The sequence below is a fragment of the Ixodes scapularis genome, unplaced genomic scaffold (assembly GCF_016920785.2).
Source record: "Ixodes scapularis isolate PalLabHiFi unplaced genomic scaffold, ASM1692078v2 PGA_scaffold12__126_contigs__length_90152505, whole genome shotgun sequence".
Classification (NCBI taxonomy): Eukaryota; Metazoa; Arthropoda; class Arachnida; order Ixodida; family Ixodidae; genus Ixodes; species Ixodes scapularis.
In genome coordinates this window covers 28442843-28470659 of record NW_024609838.1, presented here as the reverse complement: position 1 = coordinate 28470659, position 27817 = coordinate 28442843, and the positions used below count along the sequence as shown (strand labels likewise).

The 27817-nt window shown below is 45.1% G+C and overlaps 1 protein-coding gene across 1 annotated transcript; it reads right to left on the bottom strand.

Annotated features, from left to right (window-relative positions):
• Positions 1 to 22469, bottom strand: LOC8042994 (lysosomal protective protein). Its single transcript, XM_029976041.3, has 11 exons — positions 22321 to 22469; positions 19009 to 19217; positions 18408 to 18570; positions 17087 to 17332; positions 16781 to 16872; positions 16062 to 16158; positions 15320 to 15496; positions 12871 to 12995; positions 5326 to 5485; positions 556 to 648; positions 1 to 195 (listed from the first exon to the last, which is right to left on the bottom strand). The coding sequence occupies exons 2-11, from the start codon at positions 19197 to 19199 to the stop codon at positions 112 to 114; spliced, it is 1428 nt and encodes a 475-aa protein (XP_029831901.2). The 5' UTR covers positions 19200 to 19217; positions 22321 to 22469; the 3' UTR covers positions 1 to 111.
• Between the last annotated feature and the right edge of the window lie 5348 nt (positions 22470 to 27817).

The window sequence follows — 27817 nt, the reverse complement described above, 5'->3', positions numbered from 1 at the left end:
CTGGTGACGACCTAAATTTATTCGCCACACTTGTAGGCATACAATACAAAACATTCTTTTCACGTTCTATTTTTTTTTTTTCTCTATTATTTCGCAGCAAAATCAGCTGCTCTAGAAAGGCGTTCCGAAGAGGAAGTTGCTGATCATCTGGAGGGCGTGTGCGGGCTTGTCTTGGGGAACCATATGGCCGGAACCCTGAAATATTTGGAAACGGGTTTTGTCAATATAAATAAGAGGGATCGGACGGGCCTATACAACCTAGAGAACATAAGGCCTCCGCGTGACGTCATCCCTTGAGGATTCCCGACCCGCCCTCTAGTGGCAGACACCCCGAAGCCTGACGAGAGTACGCTGCCAAGCGGCAGATGTGGCGTCGCCGCGTGCTACGATCCACTATAGCGGATCCACTGGCTAGGTGGCGCTAGCCGCCACCCGATTCAAAGGGTTCAGCCCCATCCATCCATCCATCCATACAGGGACGACATTTCGGGGAGCGGCGGGCCAGGCCTCGTTCTTCTAGGTGGTATTGGACAGGTCCGTCACAGCTGTTCTCACCTTGATAGTAAGGAAAGTGAGATTTCTTTCGTACGTCTGAAAGAAACCGGCCACTTGTTTTCCGTGTTTCCAGGGTTTGTACGTGGATGTTGGCTGAAACGAACAAGGCGACGTCCACTGTATACATTCGTCGTCGTCAATCTCGGGAAAGACCAAGTTCTTAAGCGGTATATATGCAACTGAGCGTGTCTTGTAACTCGAAATCGAGACAATAAAGTGCCAACTCTCACGTCAGACTCCTCCGTATTAACTCGACTACAGTAAGACCGCGGACAAACAGTTTCGAAACTAACGCGGCGCTAGAGCCGCAGCCAGAACCCGCTCGTAAACAACGCGTACAAGGGAGACGGTGGTCGCTGTAGACAAGACGAGAGAATTCTCATCTTCGAAGCACGTTTTCCTCATATACGTATGTAGGCTTCGAACGTGTCTGCGGACATTTTGTGCACGACCTCAGACCGTCATGCAAGGAAGAAACACGTCCGAGACAATAGGGAATTTTAGGGAACCCTTTTTGCACATCCGATGCGGTACAATGGGCCGTCCGGTACGAACTGCGCATATGCTACCGCATAAGACTCACGCATGCGCAGTGCATACCGGAGAGCCCATTGTACCATATTGGATGTGCGAAAACGGTTCCCTAAAACTCCCTAGCATCTGCAGATTGTCTTCTCTATGAACTATGATATGTGGCCGTGGTATTAGTTGGGCAGTCCAGGTGTGAAACTTCGAGTGACCAAGGGGAGGGAAAAGGGAGCTAGCAAAGGATCGGGGCTTACGCTCTTGGAGCGTATATGCTATAAAAAGCTACGAGATTAATTTCTGTTTTCACCATCTACCGGGTAGTGATATGTCAGTGGTTTTCAACTACATCGACCGTTGTGCTCTTTTGTCTTATCCGCCGCCACACCTCTTCTACGTGGGTGCCGCCATCTTTAATTCTGGAACTTCCGGTATGCGTGAAAACATCGCTTTCTTCTCACCTCGACAGTAGAACGTGTTAACATTTTTCAACGGTTTCAATTAACATTTTAATTGAAACCGTCAGTCGTTCTTGTCTTGACCTTTCTGTACTTTTTTAGATGTTCGGAGTTGTAATCTCTTGCTTTTTGTTGGAACGCGTACCGGATAGGAGGACAACGTGGCTGGGTGCGAGGCTAAACGAAAGAGTTGAAAATTGAGGAATTCTCAGAGCAGCTTCTAGCTTCGCAGAGCGTTTCTGGGAGGTTACTCAAAACGTTACTTTTTAGGCCAAAACATTGCGTGCTTTTATCGAAAGAAATTGGGATAATCCAGTCGGGAAAATCGAGTCGCGGGCTTCAGAAACGTAATTTTTGTACTTTAAATAAACTAGCAAACACTAATTGTTGCCTGGTGCTACCATGGAGTCGTTATTATGTACGCTAGAGGCTCAAGTGGCGCTAGTGTCTATGCGACTTCCGTGACGCAAATCGAAGCAGACAGCAACCAGTCTACTTTTGAGGTGCTCGTGTGCATTCCTATGGGAAAACGCGTGAGAATTTTGCCTCTTTGCCGGAAAATAACATGAAACACTTTTTGTTATTTGGGTCGTACCGAATACTATATACGTACCTTTATTAACACTGTGAAAATGTAATTGCTTTAGTTAGCGCATTTTTCTTCATCAGTCAACGATGTTTAAAGGAGTCATGAAACGCTTTTTCAACTTTTTTCTGTTTAGCTTTCCTCCTCAACTCATAAATCGCGCATTGTACGAAACAGTTCAAGAAGTCGCAAAGGGGGGAGTCCCCTCTTGCTCGGAATCTCGCTTGTGTAGCCCGGACACAGCCATTGTCCCCCTAGAAGATTAGCCCGTCGCTCAAAATTCCGACTAGTTGCTTTCCCCACCCCGTTCACCCCGAAGCTGACAGTGCTGTGGAAGCTACGTGCTCGTTGGGCCAGCCACACATTTTCCACGTGATCACGCTCTCTCGCGCATGCCGACCCGCAGAGAATGAGGTCAGGTGATGAAAGGGAGACGGCTGATTGGTCCGGCAAGCGCGCAGCTTTCACCGCAATGTCAGCTTAGGGGTAAAGGGATTAAGTGAGGTCCGGTGTCGTGTGACGTGCGCTTGGGCCCTGGTGACGCGCTGCGGGGGCCCGGTTATGGTGGCTAGTAGCCCGGTGACGCGCTGCGGGGTCCGCGGATGTATCACAGTGAAAAGGCGGAGAGTTTACGAAGGGAAGGAGGTACGAAATAGTCCGCTATGTTTTGCAAATTTTTGTAGCGAAAGTCAGGCTTCTGACTTTCTACCTTTGTTCTTTTGGCCCACTGAACGATGTGCTATTAGTAAAATCCCAATATAAATTGATTTACTCCAGCCCAAAATTCGTTTCATGGGTCCTTTAACTTCGCTATAATTCAGACCCAAGCCTGTTTTCCACAGCAGGTGTGTAAAAACAAGCGACGATTCTAAGAGAAATAACAACAGAAAGGAATATAGAGCGTGTTCAAGGTTCGCCAGTATTCCGGTGACGCTTACATATCGCCAATATGCCAGTCCTGTCACTTTATAGAAATGACACTGTCGAGCATCTTTACGAGCGGTTAAAAACATCCAAAACCTTAAAAAATAAAGTACGTGGGCTATGAGAGGTGTCTCTCTTGTATTATTTTCTATAGACCAACACGCGGCCCTGACGTCACGCAGCTGCGGTGGCGCTGTCGACGGCACTGCGCATGCGCAGACGCTTCCCTTCACGCGAATTCGGTTTCTGCGCACGCGCAGTGCCCACACCTGGTGTGGGCAAACGCCGGCTTGTTTGTAAACAGCGTGTCGGTCGGGCACTTATTTTCCGGCTTCTCCCTATGCGGAGAGCAAGTCGTCTGCTTCTTGCCCGGAAGTTGCGGTGACGTCAGAACGACGCCGAGCTCTGATTGGCTGATCGAAAATATAGTGGGTAGACTTCAATGCTAAGTGCTTTGAGGTCTACCCACTATTTTTTTTTTTTTTTTTTTTCAATCGGCCAATAAGAGCTTGGCGTTGTTTTGACGTCACCGCAACTCCCGTGCAAGAAGCAGACGACTTGCTTTCCGCATTTTCAAAGATTTCGAGCGTGTGGGTGATGTTTGGGACGCCAAAACAAGCATCTTCACACATATTTATGAGCAAAAAAAGATAAAATAAAGCACTATACTTATTTATTTTCATTTTGATCGCCTGCATGCACAAGGGGTTACTTATCCAGTGTTACTGCGTAGTTCTTGTCGTGTCTCTTGGTTTCCCACATGTCCTTCGTTCGTTGGCACGTATATCCCCCTATGCTGAAAAGCGCCGAGGCCGTGTTCGCGCTAGCAGTGTGCGACAGTGGACATACATAAATATAAACATGTACGAAGCGGTTTTAGCACCGTTTTTCATGCCACGAATTTCAAATAAAAAGCCGTAACTTATCAATTATTTTGACTCCGTGACTGAGAAATGTTCCAATATATACCCAGTACATTATTCGTGATATTTTCTTTTTTAATCGAGCGGAGGAAGAAAAATGCACTCACTTTTTCCCACAGAAATGCATTACTAAAGTCAATTTCTGACTGGTTGCTGTCGGCTTCAATTTGCGAGAGCACGCGCCAGTTGAACCTCTACCGTATATTATATTAACTTTATGGGTGTGACCCTGTACGTGTCTGCTTACCACATATACCGGGTGTTTCGTTTCATTTTGAACAGATTTATTACAAAAAATCCGTAAAAGATGCACTAATAAAGTTTGCGCAGGCGAGTTACACGGCCGGGGGGACATCATATAGGTGGCTAATCTTTGCGATAAGTCTGATAATTAACTAAACTTTCTTAATACACTTTTTAATTAGTCAAAATAATCATTAGGTTTCAAACAGGAACATGCTTAGCATAATCGAAAACCACTGTATCAATCAAATTTAGAACGACATGAAACTCGGTTGAAACTGGAAGGCGCACCAAAGTTACCAATCGTGCAGCAAGTGCAAAGTTCAAAGTGGCAAAATGTGGATGAGTAGATTATTATTGCGAATTAAAATGGAACACCCGGTATATGCCGACTTACAGAAATCGGCAGCAGGGCTGAAAATCATTCGTTATATCCATTTATGTTTTATGTTGGGAGAGGAAACAATCCATTTTCGCACGCAGAGAAAGACAGTCCACGGAGCGCATAAAGCAAATTTGGGGCAAATGGTCCTCGCTCGCAGCCATCACGAGAAAGGGCGGCAAAAAGTTTAAGCAAGAAAGCAGGCGTGCCGGTGAAATACTGACATTTCTTTTTTATCGCTGCAGAGCGGGGAAACGGAAGGACAGGAAAACACGAATCTCCATGAATATCCTGTCCTTCTGTTTTACCACTCTCCAGGGTTGCAAAAAAAAAAAAAAAAAAAAAAGGAAGAGAAAAGGGGGGGGGGGGGGGAAGCGGGGGAGTGCTAGGCTTGTTTCTCTCGGCCAGAGTGCTCATGAGACGCAGCCACGTAGAATCAAACATAAAGCGGCACTGCAGCATTCAATCATGCACGAACCACGGTCATTTACAAGCGTGTGTCAGCATTTAAGTGCGGTGACTAGAACGTTTTAAAGATCTAAAAAAAAAATGTTTAAATATATAAAAGAGAAAGGCACCTTACAAAGAATATTCTAGTTTGCTCGGCAGAGGCGCTTGTCCAAACTTGAGAGCTACACCCTTATGGCTTAGAAAGTTACCGGACAGTCTGTGAATTCCTAAAAATAGATCTTTACGCGACCAGACCCGGCGAAGAAGTATCGAACTTACGGCGTAACCCAGGGTGTTGACGAACCATTCGTCTCCCAAAAAATTGCACGCCATGTCCACGTCCCCGTTGTAGATGAGCGTCTTCAAGGTGCCGGAGTCTACGAGCTCTTTTACCACAGGCCTCATGGTTTCATACTGCGATTCGTACTTCAGCACGTCACTGAAAAAAAAAAAAAAATCTTTAGACAGCTTGCATGGACACGCAAACAAATTGTCGGTCAGAAACACCATCGAAACCGTTCCCTGTCAGCAACCAACAAACAGTGTTCGCAGACATGTCAGATAGACTGTTTCAGCGACCTATTTATGTTTTTTTCTCGAGCTTCCTAGATTTGTCACAAAAAAAAAAAAAAAAATATATATATATATATACTGTAAAACCCTTAATGTTCGCGAGCCCTCAATTTTCGCGAATTTCACGAATTGAAGAATTCGCGAAATTTAAGGGCGCGCGAAAATTTCGGTCCTTAAGGCTGCGGTCCCACGGCAGCCATCTTGAACAAGGCGTTAGTTCAACCAATAGATGGCGACACGCACCCGTGGGGTGGCCGGAACATTGGTTCACAGTGGGATGGCTCGAGCACCATCACGTTCCCCTCGTGGCCTTGCTCGCGCCGCTGCCAGCTGTGCTCAGCTAGCTCAAGTAGCGTGGCCCAGCAAACGGATGTATGCGAGAATGTCAGGGTGGGTATAAATTGTTCTCTGATATAGGGAGATGCGGTTCGGCGGTTGTAACGGGCTTTCGCAATAAATCCTACCAAGAAGGAATCAAATGTTGATTGACGTGTCAATATTCTATCAATGAAAATTTATTCTGCAGGAATGCACGCTCAGTAGACTCAATCTTCCAAGACACCAGTTGGAGCGGACGTCAAGTAAACTGCTTCGCGATTTACGGTACTTACCTGACCATTTTAATGACGACTGAAATAAGGTCACGAAATATTGTGTTTCACGGGGTCCGGAAGATGTTGTTAAGGTTGTTACATTATAGTTTTCAGAAACTTACTGGAAAAACTCGGTCTTCCTTCAGTCCAACGCCATCATGAGCAGTAACTGAAAACGATCCACTATTCAGTCGGTGGGTGGCGAAACGTATCCGCATCTACGGAGTCATGGTCGATGCGTACTCTAAGTGGCTGGAAGTTTATACGATGCCTGCCCTGCCACGACGTCCAAACACGTCATTGACGTTCTACGCTCTCTTTTACCTACTTTTGCCCTACCAAAAATACTTTTCTCGGATAACGCGCCAAATCTTCCTTCGAATAAAATAAACAAGTTTTTGAAAAAGAAGAAAAAAAACCGGCATCAGGCATTACATTAGTGAACCATACATCCTGAAACTAACGGGCAAGCAGAACAGATGGTTTGCGAAACGAAAAAAAGCCCTTCTGATGCTTACGGAAGAAGCAGTTCAGTGAAAAATCGCCAGGTCCTTGTTCCAGGAGTACGCGACGGTCTCATATTACACGGCAAAAACACCCGCCGAAGAAATATTCGGCGGACGAAGAGCCACACCCCTCGATCTCATGATACTATGGCCTACGAACGAAGATTGAGAGATTCCCAGATTGGGAGTAATGGCAGTTAATTCGGTCGGACAACTCGTCTACGTGAGGAATTTCAGCGGAAGTCGGGCCTTCCATGTAAAACTTGAGTAGAAAAGGCTCTTTGTGGGTTGACCAGAAGGTGTCATCCCTCTGAATACGTTGGATATCAATGCCCTTGAGTGTAAATATAACTAAATAAAAAAACTCTTTTTGTGTATTGTGTAACTGCCCTTGTAGTTGATAGTAGAAGCTATGGTGGTGATTTGGACCTTTCACACCAGGCTCCTTTTTCTTATTTTTCGCCTCATACTCCTTTGCGGTTAAGTATACTTCAAGAATCTTTTGGAACGGTGACACTTTACGTCAACGAGGCCATTTAGTCTATCAGGGGATGCTGCTAGAAATCCGTCCCTCATATTAACGAATAAGCCGCACTTTGCATAGCGCAGTTTTCCTGTTCCACGTACAGTTGTAAAGCAGCATCCTGATTGATTCTACCATATTCTGTTGTGGGTGAAGAAAGTCTTTGGGTACACGATACTTGAAACAAGTCTGGCACTGTACGTTGTGGTTCGACACCCACTAATGTCGTCGCCCTTATAGAGCCTCATCATTTGATAATTACCTCCTCACCTCATATTGCTCTTCATCAACAGTAAGTGCAATAGGCTACCGCCATATTACAATCCAAGAATTGAAAAATTAAGCCGTTCAGTCCTTCAACAAATTTATTATTTTTATAATGTTATTACGTTACATTATCTCGAGACGATCGACGTCCATCGTCGATCTTCAAATTATTATACCTGTATATAAATTAGACGCACAAGGGCGGGGGGTTAGACCATGCACTCGGTGGCCGAATACATGGTCTAGCGCACACCAGCTCGGAGCACTTGGAGCGAAAGCTCGCGCTGCAGAACTCACCTGGCCCTGCCCGTTTCGATCTGGAAGAGCATCGTACCGGCGTGCGGTCGTGTATCCGTACAGCGTGGTGCACGTTAAAAACCCCAGGTTTGCGGTTGTACCGCACTGGCTAAATTGCTCATCTACAGCTGAGACACCAGACGCCCACTAAGGCAGACTAACTTCCGGCTGTATAAACATACACACAACAATTTGCAATTAGACGCATAATAACTAAGAACACAGCGTGCCGCCTCTTTTCTTTGGATGCCCTTTTTAAACCAGCGAAAGCTCGCGCGTTCTCTCTTTTGAGACGGTTAGAACGGTCGCACATAAAACCCGCGTTTCTCCTACCCGGCCACTTCCTCCTCTCATTATGTGTAGTTAGTTGTAACTAAATAAGCTATAAGAATGGTGTATTATTCATATTTACTTTCAGTTTCAGTCAGGGAAAAGGAGTTTCGCGGGAACTAGAGCCAATAAATGAGCTGCGCTTAGAGTATCGGCACTCTCTTCCCCGACAGTGCTGTGAACGCCGCCATTTTTGTGCTTGTGCAGAGCAGGCGCAACTGCCGATCGTCATGATTCAAAAGTGCGACATCCTCAGCATAAGATTCGGTGTTAGGAAGCTCATCTAATGTTGCTTTCCTTTGTCGCAAACTGTTTAAGTGGAGGACGGAAAAGCGTTTCTTGTGATTTCAGATAAAGCTTCAAATAACTGGCAACCATGATTTTAAGCCACAATATGGCCAAGTCTTACTACTCTGAAGCGTAGCTTATTTAATGACACTATTCATACTCTTGTTCAAGAGGCTTGTAATACCTGGAGGGGCCATGACGTAAGCCCCGTGGATTCCAGAAGCCACTACCCTTTGACACCTGCCTCTTCCTCATTGTTCCCGCTTGTGCCAGTAAACTAGCTACGGTTCAGAGTAAAGACTTGGACATATTGTGGCTTAAAATCATGGTTGCCAGTTATCTGAAGCTTTATCTAAAATCACGGGAAACGCTTTTCCGTCCCTCACTAATGTTTAAACAACCCGCGACAGAGCATTGCAATATTGCATCAGCTTCCTATAGCACCGCATCTAATGAAGTCGTTCTTTTGGATCATGACGATCGGCAGTTGCGTTTGCTCTGAACAAGACCCAAAATGGCGGAGGCCACAACAATTCTGGGGAACGGAGTGCCGATAATTTAAGCTCATTTAGTGACTCTATACTTCGTTTCAGCTTCGGTCCAGACGCAGCCCATGCTACAAGCGCGAGCATGTTGTCCAGAACAGTGGTTGCACTGCACGAGCGCGCGTGCTTGGCAGGGATGCTGAAAGCCCGGAGCTCGCGCTTGTAGCTTTGGCTGCGTCTGGACCGAAGCTGAAACGAAGTATAGGCATGAACTCGTGTGTATTCTTTTCCTCTTCGTCTTTATTGCTTATTGATTTCAATCATATCGAATAATGAAGACATTATATCACGCTACGCTAGTGTAATTATTTGTCTTAGATTTATTAACCTGACCCAGTACTTAAACCATTCATTTATCGATAGTAAATCTTCCAATATATTTTTTTAAATGTGGAGGCAAAAAGACACGGTGATTGATGATGATACAGACGCCAACGCCGCCCTCGGAAATTTTTTGAACATTAGGAATCAGCAGTTTGTCCGCCATCCACCAGGTAGCGCAACAAAACACCCAAACAGTTTTTAATTGTTTTAAAATTAGCTAAGCTCTACTCCTATTAAAAAAACAAAGCAAGATCATTGTGAAAATTTAATACATCGCAATGTTTATCTATTCAAAACAATAAATGTTATTAGATGCCAATAAATCTGTTTGAAGTCAAAAAAGATATACGTCAAAAACAGGTAAGTTTGAAGGGCTCCAGGAGCGTTATGACTTTGAAAATGAAAAAAAGCCATCGTCCACCTCTTGGGCAACCATTGTAGCTTTAAATGTTATAAAAGATTTTATCATAGTTTAATTATTTCCTCAGTGGCATTTGAAGTACCATGACTCGAAGCACAAAAAAGTGCTACGTTTGATATAAAATATCTAAACAAAAAAATTTTACACAACATTAAATTTTTTTCTGCATATTACCAATTATAAGCACTACATCTGTAGCTAATTTCATTGTCCTAGCACTTGTCATTAAAAACATATTTGTGCTAAAAAATGTCAATTTTAGGGCAATATTTGGAGGGATGAAAAAAACAAAGTATTGCAAATACCAAAAAAGTGTATCGTTAAATTCTGCTCCGACATCATCTTAACAAAACTGCTATATTGGAACCGTGTTATCTTTAATGGATCGTTCATAAAACATGAACTAGGGGAGCAAGTGAGGGTCCGCGCCATCATATTCGCAACGCTACAAATGCGCATGAACAGTAAAAACCAACAAACACATAATATCAAATGAAAGAGGATTGCATTGCCTTTCGAATGACATCAATCCCACAAAACAGTATATAAAAGGAGATGAGTAATGACCTGCCAAAAAGTACCCAAACTGCCACATTCAGTGGGACCGTGGCCTTAAGATTTTCAATGCAGGCGTCTGGAATTCGCGAAATTTAGTGGTCGCGATTATGTCATCTGTGACCGATTCGCGAAAAATAGGGGCCGCGAAAATAAAGGGTTTTACAGTATATATATATATATATATATTTGCGAACAAGCATCAGGCCGTACTGCGGAAAATCGGGTCATCAAATATCGAACTCTTCTTTTTGTCTCGCCTGTCGGCGAAAAAACATAAGATGCCTGTTCTGCCGGTCACGCCGCACGTACATAGGTTGGAAGATCGGTGACCGAATGCGTCAGTGCAGCGCAGCTTGGAGCACGTGAAGCCAAAGCTAGCTCCGCAGAACCTAAGGATTCTGGGCTCAAACCCCACCCCTGTCCGTTTGGATCGAGATGAACAGCGTACCGGCGTGCGGTCGAGTATCTATTTATTCAAGTTCCCTTAAAGGCCCTCGTTGAGGGCATTACATAAGGGGGGTACATGACACCAGAGCATAAAACAGTAACAACAACATATGCGAATACGGGCGCTGCAAAACAACATGGCCATCGCCACCGAGCAACGGGTAACAACAATACACAAATTAGTTTGGGTACATGGGTAGCATCATAAGGGGATGAAAACGTTACGATACATGGTAACCAGTAAGCACAAGACAAACAATTAGAACGGCACAGTGGGGATCAACAGGAATGAGAACAAGGAGCGTTGCGAAGTGCGGTGGGATCCGTCTGGGTTATATTAAGTGAGGGGAGGTCGCTCCAGTCTATGTTAGTACGGGGGAAGAAGGAGGAGTTAAAATAGTTTGTGCTGCCTGAGATGCAGGAAACGTGACACGGGTGAAGATCGTCTGGGGGCTAGGAGGAGAGGGTCTCGAAGCGCAGGGAGGTAGTAGTAAATCTTGTGAAAGAGACAGAGTCGCGCTATATCTTACGGCGGACGTTTAGTAAAGGGAGGTTCAGCTCACTCCTAATGGCGGATACACTATTTGACGAATCGTATTTCTTTAAAATAAACCTGGCAGCGCGATTCTGCGCTGCCAGGTAAAATAAACCTGGCAGCGCGATATAGGACGCAGTCGTCAGCGAAGAGGTGGATGTTAGTGGAAATTTCGCCTGGAAGGTCATTAATAAAGATCAGAAAAAGTAGGGGACCAAGAACCGACCCCCGGGGAACTCCCGAGGTAACCTCAACGCGGGTGGATGAGGAACTATTAATTGTGTTGAATTGAGTGCGAGAAGAGAGGAAATCCTGGATTCATGAGAGAATGAGAGGGTCAATTCCGAGACATGAAAGTTCTGAGGCAAGCAGGCGACAGTGGGCAACGCGGTCGAAAGCCTTCGTTCGAAAAGTCCAAAAATAGGACCCACGAGTTTTACCCTAATTTCGAATCCAACCACCAAACTGATGCCCAAAAATAGCGCATCAGTTTGGTGGTTGGATTCGAAATTAGTGTATAACTCGTGAGTGAATACTACGAGCTGCGTCTCACAAGACAGTCCCTTGTGAAAACCGCGTTGCTTGTTGTAAAAGAAGTTATTTCGCTCAAGATGAGACAACGTTTGAGTAGATGCTCTAGAAGTCTTGAGGCTACGCATGTTAGAGGTATACGGCGGTAATTCGAAGCTGAAGAACGATTCCCATTTTTAAAGACCGGAACAACCTTACCCAGTTTCCAGTCGGATGGTAGGCATCCCTGCGATATTGACTGTGAGAGTATTAGGTAGACAAATTCGCTAGATATTGCTTTGGTATAGTGAAGAATTTTGGGGGTGATGTCATCAGTCTTTCCAGAGGATGTCAATTTCAAGTTGTCAAGGAATTTCGCTATTCCAGCACATGAGATGACAATAGATTCCATAAACTCGTACGGTATACATGCTAGTAATATAGGGACGTCGGCGTCTTCTAATGTAAACACAGACGAAAACTAGTCGTTTAATACTGTGGCACATTCCGTTTCAGATATTGGGGACCCGTCCTCAACGGTTAGCTGGATAGAGGAGGAGCGATAGTTAGGGAATATTATCTTCTAAAATCTTTTATGGTTATTACGCAGGATACTAGAAAAATCCTTAGGAAAGAACTTATGTTTAGCCAGACGAAGGTTCCGAGTGTAGGTGTTAAGACACATAAAGTAGGCATCTCAGGCAGCCGTCCTGGTCTAGACGCCTTGCTCTTCAAAACAATTGCTTTTTTTATTGTTGAGGGACCTTAATGCTTTGTTATACCATGGGTTGCAATCATCGCTCCGTAGATGGACAGAGGGTACAAACAGGTCAACGAGATTATTTAAATTGTTTAACGGATTGATGCAAGTTAAACACCCCAGGCTAGCAGTGGTACTACACTGGCTAAGTTTTCCATCGGAAACACCAAACGTCCACCCGGGCTGACTAATTTTTCACTGTCTAAATAAAACAAAAAACACACACACACACAAACAGCAAGATTGTAGACACGCTATTTTGAAGTGAGATTTACTTTCCGCTGTATAAGCCTTCATACGACCAATTCTATCGTAGTCTGCAGCCGCCGAGAAAACTTTAGACCCACCTGCACGTGCTCCACCTCAAGGGCGATTTGTCGACGTGCAAGGCTACCTTGACGTCTTCCCTGTTGAAATACCGGATGACCGTCTCTTCGTCGACGCAGGGAGGTTCCAACCGTAAATTTGGAGTCTGAGGAAAAAACAAAAACGGTGGTTTTGCAACTGCCGCAAGTAGGCAGTAACGGTTCTCAACGCTGCATCGGTTTGCATCGTTTATCGTGCCGTTTTCAGGATCCGTCGACACCTCGTGTCTTCTGTCTCTTTCGCACGCTCGTCGTTCCTTTCTCAAGACTTCTCTGCTCTCTCACACACACTCTCTCTCTCTATCTCTCTTGAGCATTATGCATTTCCGTCCCCTTTCCCCCTGTGGAGAGCGTTAAGCCGGAGTATCACTGCCCATTCGCGACTCCAGCGAACTATAGGGGGCGCGCTGGTCAGGCAAAATGGCGGACGAAAGGAGGTCGTTTTCGTCGTTCAACACGCGGACCGCCACAAATTTCTTGCACTTCAGCGTAAAATCGGTGTGACATATTAGAGCAAAGCAATTTTTCGACGGTAGAAACCTTCTTCTAGTCAGTGCGTAGGAATGGCACGGCGGCAGCATAGAAATAATTCCTGGAGGCGATGTTTGTTTCTATGTTGCCCACGAGAACCAAGCAGCGATAGCAGAGGGCAGAGTCGGAACGACCTCCTCTCCTGAGCTTCCCGGCGCTGCCGCTACGCGGTGTTGATTTCGCTGGAGCAGCCAACAGATCATACAAAAAGACGCGGTACTCGCCGCAGACATGATGGCAGAATAGACCTTTTTCCAAAACCCTTCTGCGCATGCGCACATTCTTTCCCCTGACCTTGCTTCCCGCGGTCTCCATTTTCAGAGGGCACCATCCCGCAGGACCGACTTTTGTCAGAGCCTACCTTTCCGCGTATGTCGTCTTTTTTGACGATTCTTTTTCCTGGATATCGGTAGCATGGGGCATAAAAAAACAATGATAACCGAGACAACCGCATGATATCAATGTGTTTTGACGAGCGGAGGGAGTCCTGTTGGGTTGCCCTTCATTTGTAGTTCGCGGACAGGTCGCCACACGGCGCTCGTTACTCGGAAAAAAGTTCATTACCTGCCAACACGGCTCAAGCATGTTTGCTTCGTACATATATGTGCGCTTCGAATATATCTGCAGACGGCTTTTGTGCGACCAGTGTGACAGGGCAGGAATATACAAGGAAGAAATACGTGTTTGCAGACTGTCTTTTGTGTGATGTAGTAGCAGCGTGACCGCAGTTTAGTAAATCCCTTTCTTCCCTCCTCCGCACCATCTCAGTATGAAAAAAGAAAAAAAAGAAAAGACGTTTACGGGGATCGTTTGCCTTGCAGAAGACCGAAGGGTTCCGCGCCAGTTTCTCACAGGACTCCCCGCACGTTCATTGTATTGCATCAAAAGAAAAAAGCTTGATATACAGTCCCAAACAGTCAATAAAGCACCAAATCCAATCCAGGCGCAAATAAAATTATAAAAATTAGAGTCAATTAAAATTTTTAAAAAAAGTATAGACAACGTTGTTGCACAATGCGCTTTCGTTGTTTTTTTTCCCAGAGGGATACACGTTTTTATGGAAACAATTAAATAATAATTGAGACACGCGCTATGAATTTGACGCTACTGTAACCATCGGGCGTTTACGGTACTCCAGTATGGTGCGCAAAAATTCGATATATTGCGAAGGTAGCTCATGGGACCCAATGACAGGACTACCGAATAAGAAGTATATACGTTCCTGAGGTTCTAATTACCAGTGAATGACACTGTTATATCGCCGTTAATAGTTCTCGGAATTATAACAACTGTTGTTCAACCAATAAACTTTATAACTTTTTTTTTTATTATTGAGGGATTTCTTTGGAATATTTGAGAGATTTGTTTGCAATCTTTGAGAGAAGGCGCGGGGCACGAATGTTCCGGACAGAGTGTTTCAAATTGCTCGACCGGGTTTGCGTGGTTTAGGGGCTAGTTTTGCGATACGAGCTTCGAGGAGGAGTCGAAAGCGTCTTATCATCTGCAAGCGTCTCCGCCTTGCTGCGTCTCTGATGGATGGATGATGATGGTTATACTCCTTGTAACGGGAGGTAGCTTGCGCCATCTATCCTAAGTCTGAAAAGACAAACATATGATTCCTCCCGCCCTTCTAAGCCATATTTCTCCCCCTAACTATCACCAGGCAGTAGGGGATATCACTGGGATGACCTCTCCACCCTCGCTGTCCTCCTCGCCACTCGACAACTCAACGCATGCGCACTTGCGATCAGTCTGCCCAGAGGAGGTGCATATCCGCCGTTATTGTTGAAAACGCTCTCCGTGGTTCGAATTACTTCCAATCACAACGAAACCACAGGCACCCTAGTACCAGAATGTCGGGGATGCTTCCTACTGGCGAACACGTCCAGGCTCCGCTTACCGTCAGTGCTCGGTTCAAGCTCTTGAGCATGAGCTCACGTGACCGGTCCATCCTCGTCGTTCCGCGCAGGCCACGTCCTCGGAAGTGCCGGGAAGAATTGTCGCGGTCCTCGCACCGGTCGTAGAGGTTGTATATGTTCAGACCTTCGTCGCGGATCACGTACGACGCTTCTTCCACCTGGCGGGGAACAGTCGTCAAATTGGCAATGCGCCAGTCGCCATGCTTCAGTGACACCGCAGACGCAAGTAACGCTCGTGCTTCACGAAAGGAGAATATAATATTAACGTAAAGTGAAAACAAACTTTTTTCATTGTGTCAATTTTTCTAATTAAAATGTCATATAAGTTTTTGTAAAAACTGAGCTCACGTTTTGTGTGTTTTTGCACGTTACACATCTTAACGTAAAAACAAATAACCCACCCTCAATTTTTACACACTGTTTCTTTTTGCTTACACAAAAGTACACAGATCGAAGTATACGTCTTGCCCCCTAGAAATACGCCTTACCTGGGTTCGAACCAGACGTATAGAACGCGACGGGCAATTCGAGTTACCCGAGTGCAACTATTAAGAAAACGCGATACTTTGTATCCCTCCGCATTTTATGAAGAATAGCACTCCGGTAGCGCGGTGTACGATTGCCGATGTTGGCACTAATCATTGTTGTGAGGTTTCACACTGAAATCTTTAGCTCACAGACCGCTACCGATTTGTTTTGCTTGAAAAGTATGATTATATTTACCGCCTCGTTGCACTTGTCAGAAACATGGCCCTGGAAGTTACAGCTATGCTGGGAGACACTTCCGTTGCAACAGTTCTCTGTCAGTCGAGTCCACAGGCTGAAAAGAAGAACGCAATCTGTTTAAGAACGAGAATGAATACCTTAAATGTATAGCCGCCTTGTTAAGGCTGGTTCACACACACACACACTTGCGCTTGGTTGTATAGCCCACTCGGTGTGTGAACCGGCCTTCAGACGCGCACAGTCAAGCGTCAAGCAAATCGTAAACATGGACATGCAACAGCTACAGGGCTTTACTCATTGTGTGAGGAAATATCTTAGACCGATTCCTTAATTGCAGTATTAGACTACATCTTCTTCTTGGGACATCTTGTTTTGAAACAGCGAGCTCGCCCACAAACTTGGCAGAACAATTAAAACAGCGCGGAGGCGCGATGTATTCGCGGCGAGAAGTTTGGGTGTCGTCGCCTGGTGGAATTTTTTCACAACCCAGAGTGAGGATACTTGCTCTGCCGGTGCAAACACGTGCAATGAAAGCTTCTATGAATATTAAAAATTGCGTTAGCCGAACGCCAAAGAACAAATTTCGAAGCAAGAGTCAAGACTAACGAGAGGCTCATCGTGCACGCCGTGGCACCCCTCGCTTCAATTGGAGGAATTTGCCACCGCATGAACGTATTCAATGCCGTTTTAAAACGTATGCAGATAAACCAGCCCACCTGAGACCGTAGAGGCCGTGGTAGTAGCCGAAGAAGACAAGAGCATTTCCAAGTAGCTGGGCATCGAGGAAGCCGTTGCCAATAGCAATGCCCTGCAGGTACAAAAAGAAAACTGTTAAGAATGCTATACCGATTTGCAACCAAGACTACATTCAAAAAGTGTTTAATGGCGCTCGTTGGTACGTTCTTGAAGCCAAAACATCAGGTACAAGCGGAGTCAGTGCTGGCAATGGGCTTGTGCAGTAGTAGTAACCCTGCTGTCTGTAAACGGTCTTCGCCCGCTCGTATAGTTACGGGAAAGTTCACCTTTAGCCGAATTCCTCTGGGATCTTGCAGCACGCGGGAGGCGAGCATCGGAACGTATATTCCGCCGTAGCTCTCGCCCGTGATGTAGAAGTCGTGGTCCCTCAGGTTGGGAAACTTGGCGAAGAACTGCTGGACGGCCAGGTAGTTGTCGTCGGCAGTCTGGTCGTCGTTGGTGTGGTAGTCTCCAGACGGGTCGTACGAGAACCCGACTCCTGCTGGAGCTTCGAGGAAGATGACGTTCGCAACCTACAGAGGAACCGGTTAATAGTCGATTACGTTTCGGCCTTTCAATTTCAAGGCACAATGTTTCTACAGACAAGAATTACCGCGTGGGTCAAAGGGATCGACGGCCGTTTGAAAGGACGACATAGATAGGGTTCTTAACGCATCGCGCTAGGATTTACTATAGAGAGGCGCCTGAAGCTGGTGGAAGCTTTCGTTTTTCCTATACTTTGCATGTACACTAAAAATATTATGTGTTACTGTGGCGCTTATTTAGGCCAAATGAAGTAACGAATAGGTATACCAGAATAGCCCACAATGATTTTCTGATGATTTTGAGATAAAAGGCTTGGTTAGCAATAATTTTTCCATAGACAAAACCAGGTTTTCATTTTTGTTTTCTTTTGACTCCAGGGGTTTCATGTATTCATACTCTCAAATAATGAACGCACCAGCTTCGAGCACCTCTGTAGTAAATCCCAGCGCGATAATATAAGAAACCGATTAATGCGGTCCCTTCAAACCGCCATCGATCCATCTGACCCACGCGGTATAGTACATAGGTGACTTCCGTCTTTCTCTTTTATATCGCACTGATTCTTCGTCAACCGGCACCTTGGGTATGCGCCAACAACTCAAGCACGACTACGACGACATAAGAAATAAAGCCTTAGTTACACTGCCCCCACATCATAAAAAAAAAAACGGCGTTCATTGCAGACATGATCACCTAAAAGTTATTGTATGACGCATGTGACGTCACAGAAGGAAGAATCTCAGACAGTGTCCACAGGCTGTATTTTGAAATGATGTGTTAGCAATGCAACCACGACTTTAGATATTTTTTTCTTGAAAGTTTTCTTTTTATGTCCTTTATCATATTCCTCTGCCTGCTTTAATGCGAAGATGTCCTTTGCTGCCAGCGAAAACGCGACCTCGCGAAGATCGACGAGACAGTTCAAAAAAAAATAATCGCAAAGAGAACTATATGCAGGCCAAGGAATCTAAGGTCTTCGGACTACTTTGTCCTTCAAAATTGGTGTTTCTGGTCAATCCTTGAGTAAATCGGGTGTTTTCGATGGAAAAACAAGAAACGTGCCTTGTTCCAGCTATAAGGGTTCATCGTCAAATTGAGGCCGTCGCTGGCCATGTGGAACGGTCCCAGCTCCGTCATCAGTCCCAGGAGAGAACTGCATCCGGGTCCACCGTTCATCCACAGGACCACAGGATCGGTTTCGGGCGACCGTTCGCTCTCCACGTACCTTATGAAACGAAAGTATGTACGTATATGATTTAATACATCGTGCTACCATTCAGTTGATCCCGAAATGGCACAGGTCAAACGAATACCGAGGGGTGAGCTGGGCATATTTTCCCTTTCGTGGCAAAAGTAGTTTGATGATCACGTCATTGCTTGATCATTCGATTATTAATTACCTCGCTTACAAGGAATGTACTCCTGGACGACTTAGCACCGCACCCACCGTTGCGCTAAGAACATGGCTTCCTATGTCTTGCCAAGATGCTTGGGTATTTCAGTGCTAAGAGATTTCACCCTGAAGAAGCGAGGTCCTTTAGTGAATGATTGGCTGCCATTACAGACTGCCATCACAGGCTGCCATTCAGTATATATATATTTTTTTATCTTTCAGCAGAAAAGATAGAGAGAGAGAGAGAGACGTTTATATTGGGTTACCCACCAGTAGTGAAGCAGACGGGATCCCCCGACCCTGAGGTAACCCGAGTAATGGCGAAAGCTCGTCTGCTTTGCCAGACCCGGCAGTTGCCAGACTTCATCGTTACGCCCAAAGTCCTGTGAGCCCTGAGCTTGCACTGGGCAGAGGAAGAGGAGGGTAGCCGCCAAGGTGGCGACTCTGAATATCATAGTCATCGTGTTTCCGCACCAGATCTGCAAGAGAGAACCAAGCTCGATCGATGTCATCGACGCTTTTTCCGGCAATCATACTCCTATTCTCCACTGATTGGCATTTGGAAGTCATGGCAAACTACAACGTAGGCGCCCGACTAATCACGGGAAAAAAATGGGACGTGCCCAGATTTGTTCCGTTCATGGGCGAATTCAGAGGGGGGTCTGGACGTCCTGACCCCCCTCTTGATTTCTGCATGTGTAAACTTCAGGGCGTGGAAACGGGGAAAGGGGGGGGGGGGGGAGGGGGGGGGGGCGGCTGATAAGCTTGCCAACACCTGACTCCCCCCCCCCCCCCCCCCCCCCCCCCTCTCTGGAAATGTCCGCCCCTGGTTCCGTTTGTCAAAACTTCAAAGTCTGTCAAAATTTGAAGTTTATTTGCATTTTCACTGGCCTAGCCCGGAAGGTTGAAACAAAAAGCATTTTCGCCAGACGAGTCCTCTACCTCCCACAGTTTACAGAAAGTACACTGAGCAATTAACCCTAGTATGCAGAGTGCAACAGCTTGTTGCAGCATAGTAACTACCAAAGAGGCTCCGCCCTCAAGAAAGCAATGCTCCAATCAGGGCAGAATGAGCAATTCCATTAATGAAAATGCGTCGTCATTAACGGAATTCACTCATGATATGTAGCCGTAACATCCGGTGCAACGCAAGGTTCAGTTTTAGGCCCCCTTCTTTTTCTAATTTTTATAAATGATATTACAAACATCTCCCATAAGGTTGTATGCGGACAAGTGTGTTTTCTATAAACAAATACGCGGAGACACTGATGTTGAAGTTCTACAGAGTGACTTAGATAGCATTTCAAGGTGGTGCGACAGATGGAAGATGTTTCTTAATACATCCTAATGTATCCATGTTAGATTTACAAGAAAACGCAAAGTAACTTCTTCAGTTTTTTTTTTTTTTTTTTAGGTAACCAGCTTTCGGAGCTTGCTACTGAGGCAAAATATCTTGGAATGCAGTTGTCCAATGATTTGAGATTAAATAATCACTTCACGGGTTTATGTTCTAAAGCTAGCGGCATGTTACTTTCCCTCCGTCGCAACTTTCGGCAAATTTCTGCACACCTGAAAGAGACTCTTTATTTCTCTTACGTTCGACCGATTTCAGAATACGCGTGTATTGTGTGGGACCCGCATACGCAAACATGTATAAATCAACTAGAAAGGATTAAAAACCAAGCGGCTAGATTTGTTTCAGATAATTATAACTTCCGTGAAAGCGCCTCAGAAATAAAGCGCACACTGGCATGGATATCTTTGCAGTTTAGTAGGAAATGTCTACATTTAAAGTTTTTGAACAATCTTTAATATGGGAACACAGGTCTAAATAAGTCACAATATAGTATAACGCCTTCCTACATCTCCAACAGGGTAGATAATTCTAAAAAAAAAAAATCGAGAATTCTGTGCGAGGACTGATGTCCTAAAGTATTCGTTTTTTCCCCCAGACGATCCACGAATGGAATATGCTCCCGGATGCCTTAGTAGAACTTTCTTCTGTTTGCTCCTTTTTTGATACTATCGTGTTGATATAAGGTCCCCCATCATCCTTTGTTGTATCAATTTTTTTTTGTTGTTAGCACTGTAATGTGGCTATCGTTTTTTTTAAATTTTTTTTTTGTATGGCATATTCTGTATACTTTGCTGTTCTGCGCTATTTCTCATGTACTATCCCCCCCTACTGTAATGCCCACTGGCCGAAGTAGGTGATAAATAAATAAATTAATTAATTAAGGAGCATTAAAATCAGGAAGAGCTCGCGCTTTGTGGAAGTCAATCTCGAAGAAAGAATATTGGCGGATGCTCCTCCCCATCCGTGACGTCAGAAAAATCATGCATTCCTATTGGGTGCTGGGGTTTTTGGGGAAGTCGAAGGGAGCAAAGGGGGCTCCCCCACATAAAGGAGAGCAAGGGTACTCCCTTCAACTTAAAGAGGAGCAAGGGGGCTCCCCCCATATAAAGGAGAGCAAGGGTACTCCCTTCAACTTAAAGAGGAGCAAGGAGTTCCTCTCACATAAAGAAGAGCAAAGGTGGTCCCTTTAACTCAAAGAGGAGCAAGGGGACTCCCCTACATAAAGGTGAGCAAGGGTACTCCCTTCAACTTAAAGAGGAGCAAGGGGGCTCCCCCCCCCCCCCCCATAAAGGAGAGCAAGGGTACTCCCTTCAACTTAAAGAGGAGCAAAGGGGCTCCCCCCCACCCCCCCCCCTCCCAACTTAAAGGGCAACAAAGAGGACCACTCAGGGAACGCGCGATGAAGAGGGAGTCAAGCACGCGTTGCCGTTGGCTGAGGTCGGGGAGAAGCAGAAACACGTAGACGCATTTAGCGATAAACAGACGTACGAGGTGTGCATGCAAGGAGCAGACCAACCTGCACACCGTATGATACTCCGTATAGTAGAGCAAATCACTTTAGAAATGTAATTTTATTTCAGTTTCAACTACTTTACTTACGAAGGCTAGTTCACTATTATTAGAGTTCCGTGTTCCCAAAACTAAATTAATTAAGTCGCTGCGTTACTTTCATAAAGCAGTGTAATTACCTCGCAAAAACTTTCCCTTGAGAGCAACCCCGACCGTCATTATGAAGTTTTAAGCGGCTTGTGGGCTTTTCGCGAGCATCGTGGTGGCTCGCTACGACGCCGCACGCAAATCAGACTTTCGAATCGAGGACGCCTGTCACGCGCCGGAGATAGCCAACACCGTCCGAGAGCTACGAACGGGGTGCGCTGCAGAATAAAACCTATCCAGTTCTCCCCCGCCGAAAAAGCAGAGGATTGTGAGAGGAAAAAGACGACCCATAGAAGTGGCAGGGAAACGGGCCTGAATTTCGTCCGTAGCTACATTGGCGATACTATGATCAGTTAACATAAATCGCACCTTAGTGGAAAACAGATTAGTTTGCCGGTTATATCAAATGCACAAAAACAACGAGCGCCATGAAGACAAACTTTTAGCACCGCTTGATAGTTTCCAACAGATCGTGTAGTGCTGGTTGCGCACGGACTTAACGTGAAACGGAGTTTACAGCACCCGTGGCGATGACGCTGCTGAATACATCGTTGTTAATGAGGACTTACCTCATTCAGAAGGCGCTTTTCTCCAACAGCGCTTGCCGACCAAGAGTCAGACGATTTTGTTTCTTTCCCGAACAAGCAATACGACCTCTTTCGATAACGCACACCAAGAGAGGCGACGGATAAAATGTGCGTGATGCGCGACTACACCGAACGTCCGTCGAGTCTGGGCTTCCCCGATAAGGATGCCAGACTCGGTCGAGGGGGTTGATTAGCTTGTCGGACGACCGGACCAGGTTCTCATCTTCTATATACGAAGCGGACTGACCCTGTGCAACTTTCACGTGCACTGATTACGAGTGTATTGGCTCGAAGGTGCACCCGTATAGAACTAACCCAGAAAGAGATACGAAGAAAAAGGCTCGCTGAGGCAAAGACAAACAAATGTTTGCGCTCGGTGTTCGAGGGTCTGTCGAAAGTCCGTGAGAGGAAAGTAGCGCAGAACCCAGAATTTGTCAGACTTGTTTTGATTTAGGAGGGCATGTTGTACCGGCGTAGCGCACTCGCTCATTCGCACTTCGGGGTGTACGAGCTTGCATACATATAGAGTTATATCACCTGTATTTCACCGTCCAAATGTCGCTTCTTCGGCGGAGTATCTGTATTCATACTCCGGAAGTGTTCGTGCGTCCAAAGTGGCTCTATTTTCACCTTTGTATTTTTTTTTTGTGTATTCCTTTGCTCTGTCCTGTGTGTACGTAGATGTAAACACCGTTCACAAGGTCGTGCATATATGCACGACTAAGTGTAACTAGATTAAGAGTGTAGGTTCGCCTGCTTCCATGTTCATTGCATGGTGTAAAATATTCCAGAGACCAACACGTGCCACACGAACCCTAGGTGCCTTAGCCAAGTAGCACCAATAATAAAGGAATTAGGAGGTATGGCGGACACACCATTGCAAGGTAAAAAATTTTGCATGCACCTTCGCAGTCATATACATATACACAGGCACTTGTAGATGTAAAGTATAAAATTATAAACAACATTGAAAATAGATTATACACCTTAGTCTTATTACTAGATTTTAGAAGGGCCTTTGATACGATCCAACATATATTACTAATTAAACTTCAAAAACACGACATACAAAAAAAAAAAAAAAAAGTGCCTCCAAAATCGCATGCAGTATGTTTATATTAACAACAATTCTTCGAATGCGCTAAAAATAATGTGCGGTGTTCCACAAGAGTCTATTTTGGGCCCACTGTTATTTCTTCTTTATGTGAATGATACCACGAATATTTTGAGATCCCCTGAGCTTGTCATTTACGCTGACGGCACGGACGCGTTTTTTGCTTCAACCTCTAAAGCGGTCTTAAAATCTATGACGAATAGCTATCTGGACAATCTATTAGCGTGGCTTCAAAGTAATACCTTACAACTAAATGTTAAAAAAAAAGTGAAACATATAATTTTCACTCCCGTAAATAGGTGTGACAATACCAAGGTGACAATATATTTCGAAAAATAAAATGATAGATGAAGTGTCAAAACAAATCTTTTTTTGGTGTGTGGTTCAATCGAGAAGTTGGAAGAGTCACATAAATAAGCTGAGCTCTGACCTATCCCGAGCCATTGGATTTATTTTTACGATAAGAAATCGCATACCCTTATGGCTATAAAATAATATATACTACGCATTATTTCACTCCAAACTGTGTCATTGCATTTTAGAATGGGGCACGACATTGGAAACAGATTATAATAGGTTGATCATCTTACAAAAAAAAATATTCTACGACTATTTGAAAATTATAAAGGTAAGCCTTAAGATTTCTGAACCACTGTTCAGCCAATATCACCTACCAAATTTATTATTTTTAATTTTTACAGATAACACACACAATAGAACTTTTCGAGATTATGCCAGAAAACACAACCAGTCACACACTTATATACGCATAGAATCAGACGACCTCCAAAATACGTACCAATTATGGAAGACAAACACAAGCTTCCAAGTCGCCAAAATCCTGAACAATTCAGAAGGTTCAATACATTTTACTTGCAATACACTCCAATTAAAAAAAAAAAGACTAAAGACACTTCTGGTAGGCAGTGACATTGTGTTCTGATATGCATACGTATGTATTTTATATTTATTAAATCATGTTCATGTTTGATATTTCCCTTTTGATGTGTTAAAAAATGTTTCTGACTAATTTTATTTCATCATTCTTTGTTAAAAATCATCGTGTAATAATTTATTGATCCTGGTTTTTTTTTCTGAGTTGTGTAGAACTTTATAGTTTCTTTTCTTTCTATTTCCGTGTGCAAAAAAGCTATGTATATACCCAACACTGCTGTGTTAGAAATTTAAAGGGAGCAGAGACCTCGTCAGGCATCACGCCTTTAATCCCTGCCCACCTCCCGGTCAATCGGGAAAAGAAAGAATGAAGAAAAAAGAAAGAAAGAAACCCTTCTTGATCACATGGATACCTCCAGATAAGTGCTGCTGAAATTGAAAGCAATATTTTACGGTTTGTAACAGCAGTGGAGAGGCCCTGTAGCATGGTACGTTCCAGGCCACGACTATACACTCTTATAAAGACATGTCGTGGTACATGCCGCGGTTAGTAACGGGCATGTTAGTAACAGCTACTATAACCGAGGAAGTAAGTAAAAGGGAACTAGCCTCATCCACAAGAACCTACTAGAAACAACACTGATTTAGAAATGCGTACTAACTGTCACGAGAAATATATAGTTTAAGAAGCTATAGAGCTTTTTCGTGTACTCTCGTCCCCAGCCACCTAATAGGCGTATCCGGTATGGGCGACGAAAAAATAACAAAACGTTTCTGCCCGTAAATAGTAAAAAATATACAGGGGGTGCAAAACGAGAATGTGTGGCGTTTACGTTTGTATCCTAAACGTGTGGCGTGGCGACAGGAAAACAAATGTTTTCGTTCATACTGCAAGTGACGACAATTCAAGATGGCGGCGCCCTTGTGAAAAAGGTCTATAGGTGGCGCTAGCAAATACCCAATTCAAAGGCCACATAAGCAGTTGCATTGCTCACGCGCTTAACATTGCGTCTCCTAGACTTTAGATTACACACGCACTCTAGGCGTCGTCAATCGGCTGAACGCATCACGTACAAGGATCACATACACAAACGGAGCACACGAAAACACAATCACAAACGCACGCTACACCAATCACTGGATCTACCGGTTCCTCTTCCTCCTTTTATACCCGTCTTTTTTCTTTCTTTTTTTTTTAAATCACGGTTCTTTTTAATGATTACCTCCGCGATAAATAATTTTACAATAACTACCCTTTTCGTTGTCGTTTCACTAATGTTATTTCTTAAAATTAATTTCGAATGGTCCAAGGAATTAATCTCGTAGTAAACATAAACCATTCACGCTATAATCATTTCCGATAATCGATATAACTATCTGCTCCTCTGCGCTTCATAGCCCGTGTTTCCACTTCTCCGCAAAGCTCCGCACGTCCGGGCACTTTCGGAAGAGTGAAGAGTTCTCGTGCACAGCTTCGAACGGCGTGCAATGTGCTCGAGTGCCCATGCGCCCATACTTTCGACTGCATAGTCACAGAAAGTAGTAACGATTACCATCTCGGCTTTCTTGACGATTACAAGCAAGGCTACTGGCCGCGAGTCCCTATCGTTTCGTCGAAAGTTGTTTTGTGGATAACTTTTCATGGGCACAGGCTTCATGGACACGCGTTTCGTCGACAAGAACGTTTCACCGACGCTCGTTACGCGAATTGGACGCTGTAGGGACATTTCGTCACAATGTATCACTGGGGTGCGCGTCCCCCCCCCCCCCCCCCCCTTCCCCCCCGGGCCTGCGTTCACGTCACTTCGTGGCGACCAGTCTGCGGCAGCACATTACAAAAATGTTAACCCACCTGCCTGACTGACCCGTACTCGCCGCTTCGAGGTGACAGTCTTATGCAGCTTATTACAGAAAAAAGCTAATCTGAGCTGTCGATGAAACGATTTGTCGATGAAACAATCTGTAGATGAAACGCCGTTCGATGAACTGATTGCCATCGCGCTGCACGTGCTTGCATGCAGGGAACACCAGTCGGGACGCCATGCCTGCAATTACTGCCCGTGGCGTATATTTGAGATGAAACAGCTAGCGAAAAGGTAGTAATAGCAGCCATGCAGAGGTAGTAACTGCTGCATTTACTGTCGCTTTACTACTTTTATCTAAGAGTGTAGAGTCACTGAATAGATTAGAGTATCGGCACTCTATACTTTGTTTCAGCTTCGGTCCAGACGCAGCCAAAGCTACAAGCGCGAGCTCCGGGCTTTCAGCATCCCTGCCAAGCACACGCGCTCGTGCAGTGCAAGCACTGTTCTGGACCACATGCTCGCGCTTGTAGCATCGGCTGCGTCTGGACCAAAGCTGAAACGAAGTATATTCAAGGATTTTCTTACGGGCGCAGCCGTTTTGGTGCTTCGTGCAGACCGGGAGCAATCGGCGATCGTTACGAAGTTGAAAACAGACAATGGCGTTTTACTCTGTCACGGAGTGTTTCAACGTTTCTGGAGGTCCTGCTGCTTCAGATAAAGATTCAGACAACTGTCAAAAATGATCTTAAAGGGGTCATGAAACGATATCGGGTTGGAATGTTCATGACTTTGCAAAGACATACTGAAACTAAACATCCGAGACAAATCTCTCTGGTTGGGAAATACAATAATTAAAATATGGCGAACAACCAATTCCTAATCATGTAGGAGCCCTATGCGTTCCCCTGGCAGTTACAAATGCCAGAAAGGCTCTCGAAAAGACAAAGACCTGCACAACAGGATCGCCCTCAGTGTGGAGGAACTGTGCCGCCTCCTTGAGTTCTGCCTTAGCAACACCTACTTTAGCGTCAAGGGAGAGTATTTTAAACAGGCCAGCGGAACCGCCATGGGCGCATCCGTCTCCGTTACCACGGTTAACCTGTGCATGGGAGCCATTGAGAAAGAGGCCCTGCAGTCATTCGCCACAGCGCCCAAAATATTTGTGCGGTATGTAGACGACTGCTTCTGCATCCTTCTAAGATCTGAAGTGGACAGATTCCTCTCACACCTCAACTCCATCGAACCGGCTATCCAATTCACATCGGAACTTGAAAAAGACAATTCCTTGCCTTTTCTTGACGTGCTCGTGAGAAGAGAAAAGGAAGAGTTGAAGTTTTCAGTCTACAGGAAGCCCACGCATACTGAACGTTATCTCCAGTTTGATTCAATCACCCAGTCTGCCACAAAGCATCGGTGGTTAGGACACTGCTGTCTAGGGCGGACTATATATGCTCGTCCGAGGCTGACAGTAGAAAGAAGGAAAAAACCGTCCATGCTGATCTCAAAAAGAATGGATACACGAGCACCTTTGTCCAACGCGTTGCCCGTCGTCGAGCTCGAGATCACAGACACCAGCAACTACAAGCCTGTACGCAGCCACGCTCAACCTCGCGCATCTGCGTACCCTACATCAAAGGAACAAGCGAGGTGCTTGCACGCGTGTTAG